The 22464-nt window shown below is 38.4% G+C and overlaps 1 protein-coding gene across 2 annotated transcripts in view; it reads right to left on the bottom strand.

Annotated features, from left to right (window-relative positions):
- Positions 1-327: 327 nt before the first annotated feature.
- Positions 328-22464, bottom strand: part of METTL8 (methyltransferase like 8) — a 79541-nt gene continuing 57404 nt past the window's right edge. For both annotated transcript variants that reach the window (XM_006760645.2, XM_015561996.1), the window contains 7 exons: positions 16698-17068; positions 15271-15320; positions 9858-9921; positions 8533-8672; positions 4010-4116; positions 3820-3885; positions 328-3065 (listed from right to left, as the gene is read on the bottom strand). In XM_006760645.2, coding sequence (XP_006760708.1) covers positions 2875-3065; positions 3820-3885; positions 4010-4116; positions 8533-8672; positions 9858-9921; positions 15271-15320; positions 16698-17068 — 989 coding nt within the window. In that variant the 3' untranslated portion in view covers positions 328-2874. The remainder of the gene's footprint in view (positions 3066-3819; positions 3886-4009; positions 4117-8532; positions 8673-9857; positions 9922-15270; positions 15321-16697; positions 17069-22464) is intronic.

Below are 22464 nucleotides of genomic sequence, written 5' to 3'. Positions count from 1 at the left end.
ACATTTGGAAAATGCTCAAAAGAATTTTTAGAAATGGAAAAAAATGGAAGGTGCATTTTCTTTTTTTTTTTCTTTTTTCTTTTAAATATATTTTATTGATTTTTTACAGAGAGGAAGGGAGAGGAATAGACAGTTAGAAACATCGAAGAGAGAAACACTGATCAGCTGCCTCCTGCACACCCCCCACCGGGGATGTGCCCGCAACCAAGGTACATGCCCTTGACCGGAATCGAACCCGGGACCCTTGAGTCCGCAAGCCGACGCTCTATCCACTGAGCCAAACCGGTGCTGGCGGTGCATTTTCAATATAGCATATTTCACTGTTTCTGTAGCCTAAGAAGATGAAAGAACATATCTTTTTCTGTAGAAAGAAAATGGGGAAAAAGAAAATGGACCTCTCAAAATCTAGCTCCTTCAGAAGATGGATTTTTAAATATCAAACTCTGTCTAAAGGGCAAAATAAAAATTTCATGCAATTAGCAAATAGCTTAAATTAATACCCAAACAGGAACATTTGTAACACTTCATGATTTTGTTAATACCTATAGGCAATATTCAAAATCAGGGCTTTCTCTTTTTTTCTTCCTCTGCCCAAAAATCTACATTTCTAGCAATACGCAAGCCGACTTATATCCTTTTTGAGGCAAAATAGGGGGTTGATTCAGGTCAGAAGACTGACCAACAAACTTAAGACACTGGTAGAAATGGCCCTACTGAGCCATTACGTGGAATAGGAGGTCTATGCTAGACAGAGCTCAAAAGAGGACAGTTTGTGTCTCACAGTCCAAATTCGGTTGCTGTTATTTTGAAGCTTCTAAAGGTTAACTAAATGCTGTAATATACTATAGAAAGACACGAAGCTGAATTTTACTGCGCCAGTCAAGAGGCAGGCTTGAATCTGCTATTTAGGACTGAGAGAGACGGTACAATTTACATGTGTGAGAATGTGAGAATAATTTCACCTTCTGTTGTTTTTAAAACCACCTTTGGGCCATGATTTTGAAATTGAGAAACAAGATCTGCTGGGGTTTCCATAGCAACATTAACTTATCTAACTTTCCTTGTTGTATGTAATACTTTCATTACTAGCTTGGCTAGTAAATGTACCCTTTAATTATGAAAGACGACCAAGTTAGGAGTCTCGGGCAAATTTTAACTTTTACATTTACTGACATGCATGTTTAAACAAACCTGGATATTGTACTTCTGAAGACTTGCTACCAAGGCAAGTGTGTACAAAAACCTTTCTGTGGTCTTTCTTGCTCCTCATCTCTGTATTCCATTCTTTAGATGATCCCTCAGCCAATCTCTCTAGATACATTTATAACATGCCATGACTAGGATAAAACAGAAACAAACCAACCTCAGATGGCTCCAGTCCGGGGACTAGACCCCGATGTGTCCTCCATTCTAGTCTGTCTAGAAGATGACCCTCTCCCTATCTTTTCTCCACTATTCATCATCATGAATGTCCTGCACCAAATATGTTTTCTCACCATCTTGAGAGCGTACATTCAAGGACCCCCTCCGAGAACCCTGACTCTTCCCCCTTCCTTCCCACAAAGATCTTTCAGAACCACTATTACTACTGTGACCATCACCATGTGACACCCTGTTTGTGACTGGGCAGCACCCTTCCCCTATTATTAAAAAAAATAATATTGTCTTGATTTTCCTTTGAGGAACTTTCCTCCATTCTATACTTTCTGGTGTCACCATCAATGAAGCTGCCCTGCCCCAGCCTATTGAGAGGTAATCCGTGACCTAAGTGGACCAATCACATTCTCCCAGGAAGTTGAATTTTAAGTAAATTAAAAAAGGAAAAATAGTGGGGATTGAATTATTGCAATGGTGGTCCTTTGAAGAGACTGTCCATTTCTCCCAGATTTCTGTGACTCCTCATCAATGTCCACTAGCTATTAAGCTCCCTACTTGAGTACTTGATCATATATTATCTTTAATCTTGATTTAGAGGCTTGCAATGTGCACGTTTTGCTTTGCCAGCTAGATAATATTGATGCTCTCTGAAAACAGGGCTGGGTCTTTATTTATTGTATTATTCCAGATAATTCAGCACAATATAAGTACTTAGTAACAAATAATAATAAAAAAAAAACAATCTTAGAAACTCTGTAAGTACCTAGTAACAAATGAAAGACCAATCTTAGAAATTCTATTCTATTAATGTGCAGTACACAAGCTGACTTATATCCTTTTTGAGGCACGGTGGTAAATAAATTTTTAATTGCTACAACTTAAGAATTTTCTTGGATATAAATAGTTGTCTTAAGAACTTAAAATGACTTGAACACCTAATGGTCTGAAAATAATTTTAGCATGGGTCATAATTCCCCAATTTTAGAAAAGGAAAGAGAAACTGAAATTCTCTTTCAGACATTAGTCTCTGAATTAAAAAAAAAAGTTTTTGGGAAATAAGACAACAAAACAATAAAAACAACACACCTTTGTCTTGGGCTTGTGATTTTCCCTGGAAACAAGGTGAGCTGCCTGTCCGCTACCAGATAACACAGGAGGGAGTTGAACTGTGTTTGACTAATATATAAACAGCATAGGTGATTTTCTCCTCTTCTGAAAAATGGAAGGTCATGGCTTCCCAGAATCATGACTTATGACAGTAATTAAATTGCATGCTTACAAAATTCAAACAAGCTTGCTCATATTAAGTTTTGAAAACACAGGCTAAGGTGCTCTCTTCCAAACCACTTACACGTGCTTACAGTACACCAAAGAGCTCGCCCACAATAAACAGCAGAATATATACATTCTCTTCTTCTGTCTTTTCATAAATATAAAATTTATATAAATCTCTGAATAGTGTGGTCCTCTGGTTTGCACCTCAACATGGTACAGAGTTCAGCTATGCGAAAGGAGTGCAAATGCTGATGTGGAGCTTTTTTGAGTCAAGTGTAATGGTTTCTGGAATTTGCCTTGAACCCATACTCGGTGCATTTTCACTTGTTTTTTCCTATTAACTTGTAAGCGGCGATCAATCAGATTTTGCTTCTCGTCTAACCCAGCCTTGCAGAACACACTGTGGACTTCCCCTGTGAGACAAAAATAGCAATCAAATGTGTGACATATGACTGGGGAGGGGGAGGTGGCAGTAAGAGACATGGAACATTAAATGAAATGATTGACCATCTAAATTTCATTTTTACTAACAAATACTCAATACAAAACAATGAAGGGAACGTGAAACTAAGTGGGTTTCTTCCACTTCACCCAAACACACCAAGTATAAACAGGCTAGCACAGCAAGCATAGATCTACAACATTATTGGTGACAGCTTTCAATATTTTGAAAGGTGCCCCCTGTTTGAGTTTTTATTGGTTTGCAGAGATCCCAAATGACACTTTATAATACTATTCACATAAGTTTGGGGAAAGTCCTTGAGCACAGGATTCATTTTCAATACTTTTTTAAAATGAGAAAGTGACAAGAGCTAGGTAATTTTCTAGGGACTCTTAAAATCATACTCCTGCCTCTGCTGTGGCCTACCATCAAGTTTTTTCATATCTGGACAAACAGTACCTCTGAAATGGAACAGACTATCCCTTCATTTGGGTATAAGGATGGAACAAGTGATTATTTAAAGCAGTTTCCACTGGAGAAAGATTAGAAGGCAAAAAGGCCATTTTCAAGCTGTTATGTAGAACAGTTGTCACCAAAGTGTGAAGATATCCAATGTTTAATCAAGCATTAAAGCCTCATTTTTAGAGCTTCTGAATTTTCTCTCTGTAAACAATAACCAAAATTATTTTTTACACCTAATTATTTCTTCTTATAGATAAGTATACCTTTTGTAAAGAAATATGCCCGGGTACCATCTCCTCGAACATAAAAATTTTCAGATAAACAGTGCCCTGAAAAAAAAATAATTATGAGAAGAGAAATTTAGTATTTCTTTAAAAAAAATCTTGACATGAAATATAAATGAGGCATTCTTTGAAACACGTGAAAATAATCTGAGACTGAATATACTATTACCCCTTTTGAAACGAAGCTGAGTCTTATCATATCTTCCATAGTCCCGAAATAACAGCATCCCCCCAGGTTTCAGTAACTTGGACAATCGGTTTACAACACCTTGCATCCTTTGAAAACAAAGCAAGATACGGTTTGCAGAAATCTTTCATATACCAAATGTTAATTTCTTAAAGATAAAATAAGAAAAGTTTGATAAGGCCCAAGAAACCTAAACCACAAAAATAAGAGCAACAAAGACAAAAAATATTTTGTATAGAAAGAAAAAAGGACACCAACTTGCTAAATTATCAGATTCAAAAGGCCTAGAGTATCAAGAAATCACCCAAATGACCAGAGCTTGATGGATGAAGTCAAAGCTCAACTACCAAACCACAGAGATATTTTCTGATAATTACAGCAAATTAAAGTAGGTCCAAGGCAAACAGAAACGGATGTCGATCTATTTTTCGTGCAAGATAAAAAATAAGCCAGAGCAATCCCAAATTGTGCATATCTTAACAGAGATCACCTTTCCTCAAAAGTAGCTCCTTTTATCCTGGCTTCTTTATTTAGTTCAAAGGTACTGACATTCACCAAAGTGTAACACCTCAGGATATCATTAACCCTTCCAGGTCTCTCTTCTTCCACTATCCTCTCCATGTTTGGTCATCAAGTTCTATCTTCTACTTCTTCTTTTTTTAATGACATCTTTGATATTTTTCTCTTTTGTTTCCCATTAGAACTCCCTTGGTACAAACTGCTACCTCTTTAGGCCTAGAAACAGAATAGTTTCCTAATCTGTTTTATTATTCTCCCTGTCAACAATTCCTGTATATTATTAATGACTTATTCTGCTTAAAATGATGGTTTTGTGAAATCATTGCTTTGCTCAATTAATTTTTCCTGTCTCTTTCCCACTACTTCCTAATCTGAAGCATCAACTCCAGCCAAACTGTACATGCTTGGTTCTGAGCAGTCCATGCCTTTCTTTGTTTATGTGGTTTCCCCTTAAAGAATTCTCTCCTTGCTCTCTGCCTATTTAAATTCTGTTCACACTGCAAGTCCCGGCTTAATACTGGGAAGCCTTTACTTTCTTTCTTTTATTATTTATTCTACTCACCTTGTTCCCCATCAAATACGACCCCTTGTTACTGTTCTTGACTTAATGCTTTTGGTAAAGTATTCTTGGACTTACGTGTAAATATGGGTGAGAAATGGCAAAGATTTCAGGTCTTATATTAATGCCCAGCGTTTGACAATGGCTGCCTACAGAGCTCTATTGAGAAGAACTCAGGGCTCACTGGGAATGATGATCACAGTACAAAATCAGTGACAAATGTCTGCCCTGGACAGAGAGTGGTAAAATGTAGCTGGTGTGCTAATCCATACTTATCCACGCTACTTAAAGCTTCTGAGATGTTCTTGTTTTAAAAGTGAGGGCTTGGGATCAGATAATCTGTACATTCTTTCCAATTAAGACACTGTTCAGTGGAATAATGGGGTGAAAAGCTGTGCCAGGTTACGAAGGAAGCAGATACACGAAAGGAAGTGAGAACACGAAAATAACTATGAAAACAAAAGAGAAATATAACAGAAAGAGGTGGCATGCTTAGATCAAAAGCTCTTTTAAAAAACTGGAACACAAGTACACAAAAGGGAAAAAGAAAAGTATTTTCAGTAGCTAAATAATGTCATCAAGGATTCAGATTGCTTCTTCCCACCTTTCCTTCCTACCATGTTCAGTGGGTCCTTCCCAGACTAACTCCCCTCCTGGTTCCAACAGAGCTGCCACAGGTGCAGGCATCAACAGGCATCCAGGACAATAACTGGAAGGAATGTTTTGTATCATGTAAGATAATACTGACGTAGGACCGACAGACAATCTAGCTTATAAACAGATGACATAAAATTACGGTATCAATAAAGACAGCACAGTACTGTAAATGTATTTTTCCTTTCTTATGATTTTCTTAACAATATTTTCTTTTTACCAGCTTACTTTATTGTAAGAATACAGTATATAATGCCTATAAAATCCAGAGGTATGTTAATTGACTGTTTATGTTATTGTTAAGGTTTCTGGTCAACAGCAGGCTATTAGTAGTTAAGTTTTTAGGGAGTCAAAAGTGATAAGCAGATTTTCAACTGTGCAAGGGGACAGCACCCCTAATGCCTGCCTTGTTCAAGGGTCAACTGGACTTCAAAATGTAGCCACTTCCGTCTGCAAATCTTTTCTTCCCAACTATCCTTTCATGCCGGGGGTTGTGGGTAAAGGCAATGGGTGGTAACACATTAATTGATCACCCCGTCTTGGCTCATAATACAGTTCCAGGGCCAATGAGAGCTGCAGGCGGGAGTGGCTGGCGTGAGATGGACAAGATGAGAGGGGAGAAAGCCCCTTTTCTTCCTTTACCCTACTTGCGCCAACTCTGCTATCCTCTGGGTGAAGGAAGAAGAGAAGGAAAAGAAGAGGTTTTAAAATATGAGTATTGCCTGCCTACTCTATGCTTGAGTCTGTGGTAAACATACTTTCTTTCATTTTAATGATAAGGACAGCTAGCTCTTCTTTCATAGCCTTCCATTTAAGCTGGGACCCCCAGACTCAAAGTCTAGCTGAACCACTTGCTGTTCATTTGTGCATGGATTTTCCAGGCTGGCAAGAATGCTTTTCTAGAACTTCCCTGGGACTGAATCTACTCCCACAATCCTAAATGACCCTAAAAACATTGTCTTGCCTTTTCATTTACTATGACCCTCTTTCTACTCATTCACCTTATTTTTAGATCATTTCCATGTAGATAAGAAAGTGGCTACTGACGTGATACATCTGAATTTATTCTATAATAAGTAAATAGAATAAACATACTGTACAATAAAAGTAATCTTCCCAAGACATCTGCTTTCCCTTCTCTTGAACATTCTATTCAAATCACAAGAAAATACATCATCTACACTAATTTCAAATAGTCCTTTTGTGGTCTTATTTGGAATTTAAACATTTCCTGTTATGGGTGTCAAATAGAAAATCTCGTTCTCTATCCACCTACTCCATCCTTTTGACTATTCTTCCTTTTAACTATGAAACAAAACATGTCGACGACATCTTTCTACTAGTACCTGAATAATGCCAATAGTCTAAACAGACTAGTAGGAAGAAATAGGTTATAGAAACTGGGAGGGAAAAAGGAGCTTAATGGAACCTGCTGTATCTCACTAAGTGCAAATATATATTTCATTCAGATTTATTTGGAAATCTAATTTGTTTTTCCACAAAGTAATCCAAGTGCCCATCTCTGAATGAGAAGTAACAGGACTGTAAAGGGTCCTAGTGATCTTGTACTTGCAAAGAGAGAAGCACATAGCAACTCAGCCTCTTTGGGAAAGGGTCACACTCATCAAACAAAAAGTGTTTGATGCCAAGCCTGTACCTGCTACCAGAGGCTCCTTCCTGGAGGAGTTTACTCCCACAGTGGAAAGCCCATGTTTAAGAAACCTTATGAAGGCACAACCCCTGAAACCACACATGTGCCTGAATATATACAAAGGGCAGAATTTTAAAAGAAAAGTGATCACTTTAATTGCTGGTAATAGCTCTACGCTTCTTCTCTGGAGAAACGCTAGGTTTACTCTTTCAAAACATTGTGTGAACACCGGTCCTACCCGGTTTTGCTCAGTGGATAGAGCATCAGCCCACAGACTGAAGAGTCTCAGGTTTGATTCCACTCAAGGGCACATACCTTGGTTGCAGGCTCAATCCTTAGTCCTGGTCAGGGTGTGTGCGTGAAGCAACCAATTGATGTGTCTCTCTTACATCAATGTTTCTCTCTCTCTCTCTCTCTCTCTCTCTCTCTCTCTCTCTCAAGATCAATGGAAAAATATCCTCAGGTGAGGATTAACAAAAAAAAAAACCCAACAACAACAAAACATCACGTGTGAACAAAAAAATTAAGTCATAAATATTTAAATAATGTCTCTAGGCCAACCTTAGATTATAAAGGTCCAAGGTTAATCTGGCAGATCCTGACAATCTTGACCACCCCTCATTCCCTAGTGGCCTTCTTCTTCTTCTTTTTTTTTTCTCTCCCTGGTGGGCTTCTTTAAAACAATATTTTTAAAGGCTCTGGACAGACCTGTGTGAAGCCAAATAGATTCCCAGCCCCCCTCTTCACGAATGTTCAGAAAGATGCTAAATCAGAGATGTTTGTTTCTGATCACCAAGTACCATTTCCCTCCTGGGAGTCTATTAGCTGCTCTGGATTTGTAATTTCCTTGAAGCACTGTCACTTTTAATAGGTATGTGTCTTGCCAGCGCGTGCACCCTTCATTCTGACAGTGACGGAAAGCTCGCTAATGAAGCGGTCTGACCAGGTTCTTTCTAAAAGTGTGAGGAAAGGGAAAACTGCGTTTAAAAGGCTGTATATGATACATAATGTAGTTCACTAAATAAGAAACGCAGGAATTGTCGTTTTTGCTCTGATCGTTCTAAAAACTGCTACTGCTAAAGGGGCTTTCCACACGCGCTTTACCCTTTGCGCTTCACTCACCTGTCAGGATGGATGGAAGAGAGCACAAAGACCAGGAGGACGACATCCAGGATCCCGTCCGGGAACGGGTAGGGCAGGCCATCTTCGCACACATCGTGAACAAAGGCGCAGCACTGGGCTGCTCTGTAGGTTGGGTGCGACTGTCAGGATAAAGAAACAAAAAGTGGGGGGGGCAGTTAGCAGACTTACAGTATTTTTCTTAAAGTAAAAAGGTCAACGTTTTTACTTCTCCCTAGTGCCGTTTTCTATACATTTGGATGCATTTTATTTCTGATTCAGCATTTTATTTCAAAAGCAGCCATAAAAATTAAGTCTACCACTTGTAGTTGATAACAAATATTCTTTGCAATCCCTCTTTAATTTTAAAAGTGGGGTGGGGAGGTCCTATGAGTCCATAGGCAGCGTTCCTGGAAGACTCCCCATGGCTATTTCAGAGGCACAGGGCTGCTCCTCAGATCTCCCCCATTGCTTGTGCAGGCCTCCATGAGCTGTATTAAAAAGGTTGCATTAGAGCACACACACACTCACACACACACACACTCTCTCTCTCACTCACACACACACACTCACACACACACACACACACACTCACACACTCACACATACTCACACACACACACACACACACAATTCACCTACAGAAACAACACTACAAGGATACATACAAAAATATTAATAACACTGATTTATCCTAGGGCTCTAGGTAGTGTAATTGTAAGTGCACTTCAGGCTTTTCAATATTTTAGAAAATGTCTACAATGAGTAATTATTACTCCTATTATTGGAAATTAGGTTCCATGTGTTTACTATACATTTTTGCTTGTAGAATTTCCTTTTCCATTTCCTAACATTGCCTCTTCTTGCGAAGGATCCGTTCACTAGCATTTGGGGGCTGGTCAAGTAAGCCCAGGTTCCCCACTGTTTTCCTTACCTCCTAGGATGTTTTAGATTTGCATCATATGCCTTTTCAGACAAGCCCCTCCCCCCATTTTTTTTTAATTTAATGAATGCCTACTATGTGCCAGGCTGTGTGTAAGGCTTTATACACATGAACAAGACCACCTTGTAGGAGCTGTTGGCCTTTCTAGGTGTACCAGTCCCTTCAACTCTACGTTAAATTCAAAACAACTTTTATTGTTTTAGGGTCCTAACTTTGGCATCTGTTGATGGTATGAGTCCCAGAAATAGTAAAAGCTCAGTTAAAAATGGCCACAGATGACATCTGACGCAGAAACATTCCCTCCCCTGGCCCAAACCACTTCCACAGCAAATAAGTCAGGCTCTTCCTAGGATCTGGCTCTCCTTACAGAAAGCCCACGGCATACCTTTACTAGCTCCACAGCTCCAGAGGCGAAATCGCAGCAATAAAGGAAGGACTCTGGAGCATTCCTGTGGAAATGAAAGAAGTGCTTAAATCTAGAATCCGGATATGCTCCGACTGCAGAAGAAAAAAACTAGGTCTGAACTAATGAACAAGTACTTCCTCAATAGAATTTTGGATGATACTTGGCTTGCCATTTCGTCTTTGTAGATACTGTTCTCAATAGTGGTTTGTGGGTGGCCCTCCTGTTGCCTCTGAACCAACATTGTCTCAAACACTTATTAATTACAGGGTTCACTTCATATTCCTGTCCTGGTTTTAAGGCTATCACTAAGGCCTACCTCCCCCAAACCACACTCTCACACGGAAAACCTCCAAGCTCATCCATCAGCATTGGTCAGCCTCCTCCTGCCCCTCACAGGCACTCTGTCCTCTCAGCCCGTGGGAAGCCGCCCCTTGTCTTCTCTAGCAGAGAGGTGTGGACAAGGAGCCCGGAAGGCTGGTGACCTTTGAGCCCTGGCAAAGGTCAGGGCTAGGCACCCACTGTTTAGTCCAGACAATGGTCGCTGAACAACTTCCCCACCAGACAGTCATGTAAATCCTCACTGAAAAGATAGTCTGTCTGTTACTGGAACTTGCCTGCCTAAGGGCTATGGGTGGATCCCAAACTGAATATGAGGATGGCAAGGCCTGAGCACATGGGAACCCATCCTCTTGGGATGGGCTCTCGCCTGGCCCCCCAATTTCCAAATTATTTCTTGTCTCGTCTCTTTCATTTGCGTGCGGCCTCTCTTCCAGATCCTGAACCCTGAACCATGCGGGACTTGGGGGAACATTCACATCAGCCCCTAGCAGCACGGTCTATAGCAGTGGTTCTCAACCTTCCTAAAGCCTCGACCCTTTAATACACAGTTCCTCATGTTGTGGTGACCCCCAACCATAAAATTATTTTCGTTGCTACTTCATAACTGTAATTTTGCAACTGTAAACAATATGTAATTATATATGTTTTTTCCGATGGTCTTAGGCGACTCCTGTGAAAGGGTCGTTTGACCCCCCAAAAGGGGTCGCGACCCACAGGTTGAGAACCGCTGGTCTATAGCTACTATTAGCTTAGGCAACTTCTACCCTTCAACCCGGACACAGGCCCCTGTGTCCCTTCAGTGGTGCTTGGTTCTCCTTCCTGTGTGTACAACTCATTTGGCTCCTGGGCCTCTGATGCCGTGAAGGGGCGAGAACACACACATACACACACAGCTTGTAAATACAATTTCTAAAGACTAAAACACTACTATATTAATTCTTAGTTATCTTTTCAAGTTATTGTCAAACTTTTATTGAGACTCATATATGTACCAAGCATTAGAGTACAAAGTAGTAATGAAGTTGTGTAAGAAGAGTATGGATTTTAGAATCAAATAGACCTGTATTTAAATCCTGGATCTGCCACTTATTGTGAATTTGATTTAATTTCTTCAAGACTCAGTTGGTTTATTTACAAAATGTAAATAAAGCACATAAATTTAGGTGTGTTTTTTTTTTTCTGGGGTGTGGTGTGGTGGAGAGGTTGACACATGAAAATCTTGACTAATTTTAATTGGCCTCCACTGAACTCAGACAAGTTCTATTTGGCCTTTATCTGAAATTCATTTAACAATGGCTGGACGATAGTTGTTCATGGGCAGCTGTATACTTTGAATTCTGTGGGCCAGTATCTTTCCTTATCATCTCTCATATGCTAGGATCAAATAATCCTTGCATCATGTTGCTTAGTCCATGCTTCAATCACAGAAAGGGATCAGTATGCCATTAAATTTTAATTATCAGAATGGTCCTGGCTGTTGTGGGTTTTATAGCCTATGTAGGGACATAACTGGTTTTATACAACTACTAAAGGGGTGTTGCCAGGGCAGGCTTCTGGAGGTTTAAGTCTTAGGAATTTTTGTTGTTGTCGTTAATCCTCACCCTAAGATATTTTTTCCATTGCTTTTTAGAGAGGGAGGGAGTGAGGGAAGGAGGGAGGGAGGGACATATACACATCAATGTGAGAGAAACTCATCGATTGGTTGCCTCCCATGCGCACCCTGACTGGGGCTGGGGATTGAACCTGCAACCCTTTGGTGTGCTGGCGATGCTCTAACCACTGATCAATGCCGGCCAGGGCAGTCTTAATATTTTGAAGGAGAGGATAGCATTGCTAAGCGGGTAGAAGGGGAAACAGTACAAGGGTTTAGAGGTGGGAGTCACACACCAGGGATAAGAAGCAGAATTGATCCCAACAGCCCCAAATGGTATGAGGTAGGATATTCAGGTGGGTCTTGAAGCACATAATTAGAACTTTTTTTTTAAGTATATTTTTGTTGATTTCAGAGAGGAAAGGAGAGAAAGAGAGATAGAAACATCAATGATGAGTGAGAATCATTGACTGACTGCCTCCTGCACGTCCCCCACTGGGGATAGAGCCCACAACCCAGGCATGTGCCCTTGACCGGAATCGAACCTGGGACCCTTCAGTCCACAGGCCAACAAGAACTTCTAATTTGATTCAGGAAGCATTTCAAGCAAGGAGGACTTTTAAATAAATATGGACTCTAAACACAAATATGCATTTAGCCAAATATCACCCAGGCTTAGATTATATTCTTTTTTTTCTCAATATATTTTTATTGATTTCAGAGCGGAAGGGAGAGGGAGAGATAGAAATATCAATGATATTTCTAGTGGGATTGAGCCCATAACCCAGGCATGTGCCCTGACTAGGAAACAAATTGTGACCTCCTGGTTCATATGTTAACGCTCAACCACTGAGCCACGCCAGCCAGGCTTAGATTATATTCTTAAATGCTACCCATTGATGAACACTATAGTCACGCATAGTCAGTCATTTGTTTTGTGGCACTAGGGATTGACACTTGGTTTTAAGATCTGTCCAAATAAGTTCAAGTTGGATCAATAGAATTTGGTTATGAAAAGTTAACTGGTACTAAATCATCTCTCAGTAACTGTTTTCTCATCTTTAAAACAGAGATAAATATGGCATCTAAAGTGGTTGTAAAGATTAATGGGTTCGTGTAAGTACAGTTTCTAGAAAGGTGTCTAATTCAGAGTAAGCACCTAATAAATATTAGTCATTATTAAGTTACTGCTGTTGCTATTATTTATTATCATTACCATATTTTTAAAGGAAGATCTCCCTGTGCCTTCTAGGAACTTAAAAACTTAAGAACTTAACAGGGTTCTGTAAAAATTTCCATTTAACTCAAAATGCTTCTCTGGACACTGGCATGTCTAGCTCATTATGAAGGGAATGCAGTCTACCTTTGGGCAGTAGTTACTAAACATCCACACGATACAGAATGGTCTAGTGGCTACAGGAGAGCATGGGCCGTTTGCCACGTGTCCTGCCAGGGTGGCAGCATGACCTCTGAGACTGAATTCCCGCTGCATCAGCAGCCAACGTTAAGGTCTTGTGACCACTCACTGACTTTCCAGAGCATTTCTGTGAAATCAGCTGACTGCCCTGGCCCTTCTCCCAGCAAGTAGGTGTAATATCACTGCTACTGCCACTCCACCAAGCACTCTCTTGGCAGGGGCTTACGAAATAAACGATCCTTGGAGAATGATATGACTTCCCAATTCCAAAGGTCTAATTATAGTAAAATATTCTGAAAATGTAAAACATTAACCCTATACTCTCAAAAAGTAATAAAACATAATTTCTTAGGTGGGGAAAAAGAAGTCTAATGGAAAGTTAATCACTGGTTGCCTTTTAAAGATGCATTCATTAGCTCAGATTACTGAGCTACAGTGATTTCTAAAATGTGGATACAAGGCAAAATAAAGATACAAGATGAGAAGAGCCCAAGAGTGAGGAAGCAAGAGCCTGCAATTATCAGTCGAAGGGAGAAGTAGAAAGGGAAAAATACAACAAGAGGGGAATCCGAGATATTAATGAATCAATAGGTACTGAGCTCAAACCATCTATATTGTACTCTTAGGCTATCTGGAAAATCAGATTAGGGTAAATAAAATATGCTCTCTCCCCCAAGGAATATAAACAGTGGCTGGAGAGAGAAGACATAAAGAAATGACATGCTAAATAATACCTTGAGATGAGTCATAAAGTAACACATAATCGACTGCCAATGCCGTAGATTTATGTGTATTATAAGCTTGGAGATCACTGAAGTGAAGGAACCTGGCTATGTGCTATAAAAGAACAGGAAATTTCTGCCCAGATATTGGAAAAGGGAAAACAAAGGAAATAAGTACAAAGAGAGAAAGGCCATTCAGAACTGCAAATCTGCCAGCATCATTTCTCCTTGGCCACTTTAACTGGTGATTTGATGCTATTAGGGGATTACTAGTCATTATGTTAGGTTTGTAATAGTACTTGAAAATGCCCTGATTTTCTGGAAATACATAATAAGTCATGTCATATTTAAAGATAAAGTGTCATAATATTGGCATTATATTAATAATTGTTGAATCCAGGTGGTGGGTATGTGGGGATTCATTGTGTACTCTATTTTTCTGAATGCTTTTACATTTTCATAATGAAAATTTAAAAAATAGCATCGTTAGATTTAAAAAATATGCATGGAGAAAAGATTGAAAAGAATTACAACAAAAATTCTGTCAGCAGCTATGTTAGGATAATGAGGATGATGGGTAACCCACCCCCACCCTCACCCCCAAGCCCTGTTTCCTCTAATGGAAGTGTTCTGGAATGTGCTTATGTTGACTTTATAATGGAAAAAGAATGGAAAAGCCATTGTGTAAATGTAAAAAAATTAAAAAAGTAACTTGGCAGACCAGCCACATGTAAAAGGTGGTCAAGAATGTTGGCAGGTGTGTCTTCTTTGTCATGGAAATAGTAAAACATAGAGGTGAGGTGGGGAACAGGGAAGGACCAGCCAGGAAAACATCTCAGTCCTTATCATCGACGTCTTTTAGTCTTAAGGTTAGTTGCTGTTACCTCCAAACAAGTCTAGAGACAATCATTTGACATCCAAAGGTTTTATCCTGGGAGTGGCTCTGGTAGTCATGACAAAATAAAATGAGGATTAAAGCATAAGTTTTAAACTCAAGTCTCTGTGTGTAAAATGACACCTATGTATCCTCGAGGGGCAATTCACAGCTTAGTGGAAGGATCAACTCCCTTGCTCTTTTCTTACTCATCCATACAAACAAGCTTAAAAAATACTTCAGTGCATGGTGGACAACCCATGGCTGTGAAATACTCTTTTCAGAGTAAACTTGAAATTAGGCTCTAAGACCAAGGCACTGCTTTTGAAATTTGCCTTAGTCATTTTTCATATGGGAACAAGAACACTACTGGCATATACTTGATAATATTTCCCCAGAATTTCTCAATATCCCCATACATATATAAAAATTTATAGAAGTGAACTCACTGCAAAGTGTTCAGAATTGGAAAAACACTATTTCCAGCACCACAGCCAACCTGAAATCAAAAGAACAAACAAATACCATGAAAGCAAGGTGGAATTTTTCTCACCAATGTTGGATTTTTAATTAAAAAAACAAAACAAAACTAGAAGAAATGTACTGGACCTCCAGGAATAAGAGAGTTTTCTAAACTCAAAAGCAATGGAATAAAGCACAAAAATAATACTAAGAAATTTAACTATGGAAACATTTAAAGTTTTTATACACCAAAACCTAAATAAACTGAGTTAAAAGATGACCAAAACACTGTGGAAAAACAAAACAAAACCCATTTGCAATAAATATGATAAAGGGCAGGGCTCATTAAAAACAAACAAACAAATAAAACCTATAGGTAAATAAGCAAAGAAAATAAAAAGAACACAAAAGAAGTACAAATGGCTTCTAAGCATTTGAAGAACTATATGTATCATTTAATAATCAAAGAAATGCAAATTAAACAAGGTATACTTTTTGTCTTATAAAGCAGAAAGCATGAAAATAAGAAATTCTAATCAATGAGGATGTGATGAAATAGACACACAGTGCCATGAACTGGTATTAGTACAACTTCTTAGGAAGCAATTTGGCAATATATCTTAAGAGTATTAAACATTTTAATAAACTATGAACTAGTAAACCTAATCCAAGAATATAAAAGAAAATAAAGAAAAGTCTATTTCCAAAGATGTTTGTTGTAGAAACCTGAAAACAATTTAAATACTTAGTAGTGTGAAAAAGATAAGTAGAATTATAGTACTCCATATAGTAAAATATTTTGTAGCTATGAAAATGTTTATAGAAAAATTTTAAAGATAGGGAAAACAGCTTATGATATAATGTTAAATAGAAACAAAGCAAGACTCCAAAATACAGCTATAGTATAGCTCAACTATATAAAACAGTATAAACAAAAGGAGAAAATGTCAGTAAAATGTTCACAGGAAGATTATAATTTTATTTCTCTTACCTACTCTTTTTTTTATTTTTTAAATTTCTTTATTGATTAAGGTATTACGTATGTGTCCTTATCCCTCTCTTATCTACTCTTTAGCAGATTCTCTGTAATTAATATATTCTACCTTTATAATCAGAAGGAAAATGTGTATTCTTAAAAGTAGAAAATCAAGGCCTATACACCAGACTAGCAAATTATATTTCACATTTCTGTTCCACCTGAAAATAAATAATAACAATAAGAGATAGAAATTAAGGCCAAAACTTTACTGGTATTTAAAACTGCTCTCAAGTTGGAAATTAAAACAGATAAATTTTTAAAAATTTTAAATCACAATCATTTTCCCCTTAAAAAAATCTGGATAGTTAATAAAGTAATATGGAATGTACATTTTAAAATGGCTGCCACGCCCCATGTCGCCCTGCAGTGCAGTACCTCTAGGATTCTGAAAGTGGCTTTGCTACCAGGAAAGAGGTCCGCCGTCAGAGGTCCTCTTCTGTGCTCTTCAGCGTGGAGGTTGGCAAAGCCAGATTGTGTTTTGCTTTGACCATCTGATGAACCAGAACTTTCCTGACAATAATTCTCTTCTTCAGGCACAATAGGACAGTGCTTTCTTGAGAAACAATTTGCAGCATTAGTTTTTACATAATCCCATGATAATTCTTTTGCCTCCTCTTCAGTTTTCTGATCAAGTGGAAGAATTTCAGGAAATTCCCTCAGCAGCCAATTACGGTCCTTGAAAAACTTATTCTTATGAATCTTGTAAAATGCGTCCCAGTATTTATTAGCTTCCCTCTCATACTTAACTAAAATAAAGAAGAAAAAAAATTACTTAGCTATGATTTACATTAACTATTAGTTATCTTAATAACTAAATATGTTTAATAGTTAAATCTGTTAATGTATTATATATTATTTATCATTTATAACAAGTATAATTAGTATTGAATAACTTTAACATTATAATTATTTGATTTTTTTAACTCTTACAGGTTAAAACTACAGAGTATTGATTCTCTGAAAATGTGTCAATGTGTGGGGTATTCAGTTCATCTGCTTCCATCTCAATAGTTTGGCCAGTAAGTTTTTGTGAGGAATATAATCATTGCAAACTGCTTTCTACAGTGTAATCTTGAAATCTTAATAATCACATTTTTACCGATCTATAATAATAAAAGCATAATATGCAAATCGACCAAACAGCAGAATGATCGTCTGGATGGCCTTCCAGACGACCACACTATGACATGCACTGGCGCCAGGCCAGCCAAGGCGGGTGCAATGCAATTAATTGGTCAGGGGGCCCCGCCATCACCCCATGATCACCCCACAGAGGGAGGCCCAGGCCACCAGCCAGTGAAGCTGCGGCGGGTGTGTGGGGCTGGCCAGTGATTGCCCCGCAGAGGGAGACCCAGGCTAGCCAAGTGATTGTACCCCATGCCTGTCACCTGCAGAGGAAGGCAACCAGTGGAGGGGGAAGGGCAGGCAGCGCTGCACAGATGGCAAGCAGTGGCAGTGGCAGGGACCAGGCCAGCTGCTGGTAGCTGGGGGAAGGCAAGCCCTGATAGGCCCTGATCGCCAGCCAGGCCCAGGGACCAGGCCGGGCTGAGGGACACCCCCTCATCCCCATGCACGAATTTTGTACATCGGGCCTCTAGTCTATATATATAAAAGCCTAAGCAACCATTAGGACCAGACGATTGGATGACCGGCTGGTAGCTATCAAGTGCACTGACCACCAGGGGGAAGATGCTCAATGCAGGAGCTGCCCCCTGGTGGTCAGTGAGCTCCCACAGCCCACCTCCCACAGCCGGCCAACCTCCCACGGTCCTTCCGGCTGGCCCTGATCGGCCGGGAGGGACCCCACCCGTGCACGAATTTGTGCACTGGGCCTCTAGTAACCTATAAGGCTCTTTATTATTTTAGAGAAAGAACACCTTATTTTTTATTTGTGTGAAAGCAGTTTCAACATGGTATCTATGTAAATTGGTAATCAGATGGTATTATAAATGACATAATCTTGGAGATAGAATGGTACATTGAAATAATCTACTCTGACCCCTCTGTTTTGCATTGGAAGAAAGACAGCACAGAATAGATGAACCCAGTTATTCCAGGGCCTAGAGTTCCATCACAGCAGAATAGGGCTGACTCCTAGAATCTAGGGGCCATCTCATAACTCCATTCTTCCCCCACTTCCAGAGGCATCTCTTCTTACTGACATCTCCTAATATGAAGCCTTAAAGAGAACTTCTGAGGCCTTTCTAAAAGAGATATGCATTTTGTGATATCATACCTTAGATTTCACTGGATCCTAGGGTCAGGGTTTGGTCAAGAGTCTCAAAATTTTAGGGAATTCTTAGCTTCCTGCCTCTTTCTATCTGTACCTTAAGTTAATAAACTAATATACTTCTTCTCTCCCTCTCCCATTCATTCAACAAACTTTTTTTGGATACTATTACTATTATACTACTCCTTAGGTCTAATCCATGGGTTAAGAATTATTTTCACCCAATGTAGACACATGATATTTTAAAAGTGCTTTCAAAGAATAAAAAACCTATTGATCTGGAATAATTTCCAAGATTCAATGTTGGGTGAAAAGCAAAGTGTAGAACAATATGTTAGCATGCAACCATTGGTTAGAAAAAAAAGAGAAAAAGAATACATGTGTGTGTATACACAGAAACATACATGCATGTATATATACATATATACTTATATATATGTACAGAATAGCTCTGGAAGGATAGTCTTTAATTAGTAATACTGGTTGCCTCAAAAGAGAGGAACTTAGTGGTTTGAGAATTTTCATTTGAATTTTAATCTGTGAAATTACTATATACCAAAAATAAATTAAACTCATCTAAAAATAAAAATAACAGACTCATTTTTTCCATAGTTTTAAAGAAGCCCCTGCCCTTAGAACAAGCAGTGCCTATAGTGAGGTTTGTCTTTGTTACAGAGCCCTGGCCTGAAGCCCTTATAGTTTTTCTTTTCTTTCCATTTTTATCTTTATGGCCTTGCACCATGGATCTCCACCCATTTGGCCACAAGACTTTCTTCCCATCAAGCCTGAACTGTATCTGGCAGCAGGACTGCTATAAAGACAGAAACTCCCATCTGTATTTAAGGCCTGAGAAATGAAAGCAGATCTCTGTAACAAAAGAATTATGTGATGTTGAAGTCCAAGACATGCTCACATCCACACTAATGGAAGGAAGCCTACTTATGATTAATCTAAACATGCTACATTTTATCTTTACAATAGTCCTATCTCTACTTTTAAAAATTGGAGTGTATACAAAGAAAACAAAACAACATTCTGCAAATCAGATTCAGGAGGAATTAGGAAACTGTCTAATTTCCCCAGGGTCTTCTTGCATCTTGCCTTCTTCCTTTTATCTTAAAAATCTTCTTTGTAACTCACTCTATGCTGGTAGAAGGTTTTTCTGCTTAATAAAAAGCAACCACCTAACAAGACCTACATTTAGTCAAATCTCTAGTATCTGCGTTTCCAATACCAAGCTACTTGTGAAGTGATTTTGAACCTAACTATCAGTAAATAGAATATAATAGTACACCGTGATTAATTTGCAGACTATTCCCCTAGGAATTAATTGGTGGTATGGAGGTAGACACCTGGGGAGTAACTTGAAAGAAAAGATATTCATAGCAGTGCTATTTGTAAGAGGAAAAACTGGGAAATAACTCAAATACCCAACAAACCATAACCAAGCAAACCATGCAGATCAAAACAGAGTAACCTTACATAGCAATGAAAATGAAAAGGATAATATAAGAGAAAACATTCACATAGGATCGTCTATACACTGACTGCAACTCAAAAAAATTATTTTACATTCATTTATCAAAATCTGGTGAAAATTTGGAGTGATGCTAACAATTTAGTGGTTATTATGTAGTTCTTTCTTTTGCAGTTTTGTCTACATCTTACACAAAGATAAAGAATCTTAGCTGATTCTTCCTTCAACTTGCCTACACAGTTTCCTCATTTGATGAGAGGTTGAATGTACTCCATGTTCAAGCTCTAAAAAGTCTATGTACTTTCCTATTAAACCCCACGAACTTATGGAGAATATTAGACATGATCGGTTCTACAAACTACAAAATCTTGGATAAGACTGCTGTCATAAAAACGAGCCTGTATTACTATTTTAATTTCTACGATTTATAAAGAAAATGAATCTGCAGTAGATGACAGGAATCTGATTCATGTACCAAATATATCAAGCATCTAAATTCAGCCCTGGCCTAGGAAATCTTTAGAAAGGATCTGAATACTATTAGAAGAAGATGGTCAAGGTCTGTGTATATACTTTCAAGCCTTTTTCAAGTATTTCCTAATTTCCAAAATTATGAGAAAAAGAACCCCAAACAATGACATAAATCATTATACCAATAACAACATCATTAAAAATAACAACAATTACACATACTAAGTATTGATTATGTGCTAGGCACTATGTCAAATACTTTACTTGGCTTTTTCTTCCCATTTAATCTTAATAACAAATAGACATATTATTCAAATAGACGTATTGTTCCAAATTATGAAGAAATTCAAGGTCAGAAGAGATAAAATTTCCCAAGGTCCACCAGAGCTTGGACTTGGACCAAGTCTATCAAACTTTAAAGCTCATGCTCTTAACACCATTACACTACACTGCCTTCCTAACAGAAAATCAATAGTAGCCCCTCCAAAATACCTCTGAAAATAATCTGTTTTTCTTTTTTCTTTCCAGGTTTCTGCTGATACTTTATTTTTTTATTTTTGTGTTCAACACTATTTTGTATTAGTTTCAGGTGTACAGCATAGTGGATGGACATTCATGTAGGTTCCAAAGTGTTCCCTCTGATAATCAAGTGCCCACCTGGCACCACAGACAGTTAGTACAATATCGTGTACTCTATTCCCTATGCTTCACCTTACATCCCTGTGACTATTCCGAAGCTATCAATGTGCACTTTTTAATCCCATTATCTTATTTCACCCTCACCCACTGCACCCTGCCCCTCGGGTCTCCATCAGTTTGTTTTTGTATGTGTAAGTCTGTTTCAATTTTGTTTATTTGTTTACTTTGTTCTTTAGATTCCTCATATATAAGTGATATCATATGGTATTTGTCTTTGTCTGGTTTATTGCACTTAGCATAATACCCACTGTGTCCATCCATGCTGTTGCAAATTAATCTGTGTTGTTGTTTTTTCTGTACTTTCTTCTCATTATGAAACACCAAGTTAAAATGAAAACCTCAGCATGACTTAAAATCAGTAAAACTAAGTTGTAAAAATAATGCTGATTGGAGTAAACCTTCATAAAAACAGGTCAGTAATACAGAATTAAACTCCATTTAAATTATATAAAATATCAATTATGTATGCAAATATATGGTGAAATTAGGGTGAGCAATGGCAACATTAAATGCTCGATGAGAATAGATGGGTTTGTGGCATAGAAACAAAACAGAAATGGCTCTTAGGATAGGATGGGGAAAGGTTAATGGGCTGGAACTCTTTCCTTTTTTTTTTTGCTTTTTAAAGTTGTGTTTTTACTAGTATCTCCAATCAATCCTGGCAACTCCACAGTAATGCGTGACAGCTTCTGAGACCTCACGGGAGCTCAATCAAACTCATAATTATGGTTATGAGACAACATAAACACCTTCAGCATATAATTTAATTTCCTGAACTGCAAGAGTACCTATGATAACAGGGGATTTGGAACAGCTACTTTCTTGACCATGAGTGAAACGTTTAGTTTCAACCTGCTGTTAACTTACCTCAAGTTCAGGCCAATAACGATAAAAGAATATAGTGAAGCGAAATCTGCCCTGTCTTTATCTGGCCCAACTGACCTTCTAAATAGGTATATTAATGATCAATTTTTCGTTGCTGTTAACTTACCTCAAGTTCAGGCCAATAAACGATAAAAGAATATAGCGAAGCGAAATCTGCCCTGTCTTTACCTGGCCCAACTGACCTAAATAGGTATATTAATGATCAATTTTTCTTGGAGGCGCATTTTTTCCTTTCACATTCCTAGATTGCCAACTCAGAATTAATTGCTCTATGCCAATGGCAATAAAAAGGATATAGTAATCTGTTTAAACACAGCCAAATGAAGCATCTTCTCAATTATTCACTTATTAAATTCAGTACTGCTGAGGGGAAGGAGGAA

Source organism: Myotis davidii, unplaced genomic scaffold (assembly GCF_000327345.1).
Source record: "Myotis davidii unplaced genomic scaffold, ASM32734v1 scaffold370, whole genome shotgun sequence".
Taxonomy (NCBI): domain Eukaryota; kingdom Metazoa; phylum Chordata; class Mammalia; order Chiroptera; family Vespertilionidae; genus Myotis; species Myotis davidii.
The sequence above is the reverse complement of the archived record's forward strand: the minus strand, read 5'-3'. Positions and strand labels throughout refer to the sequence as shown.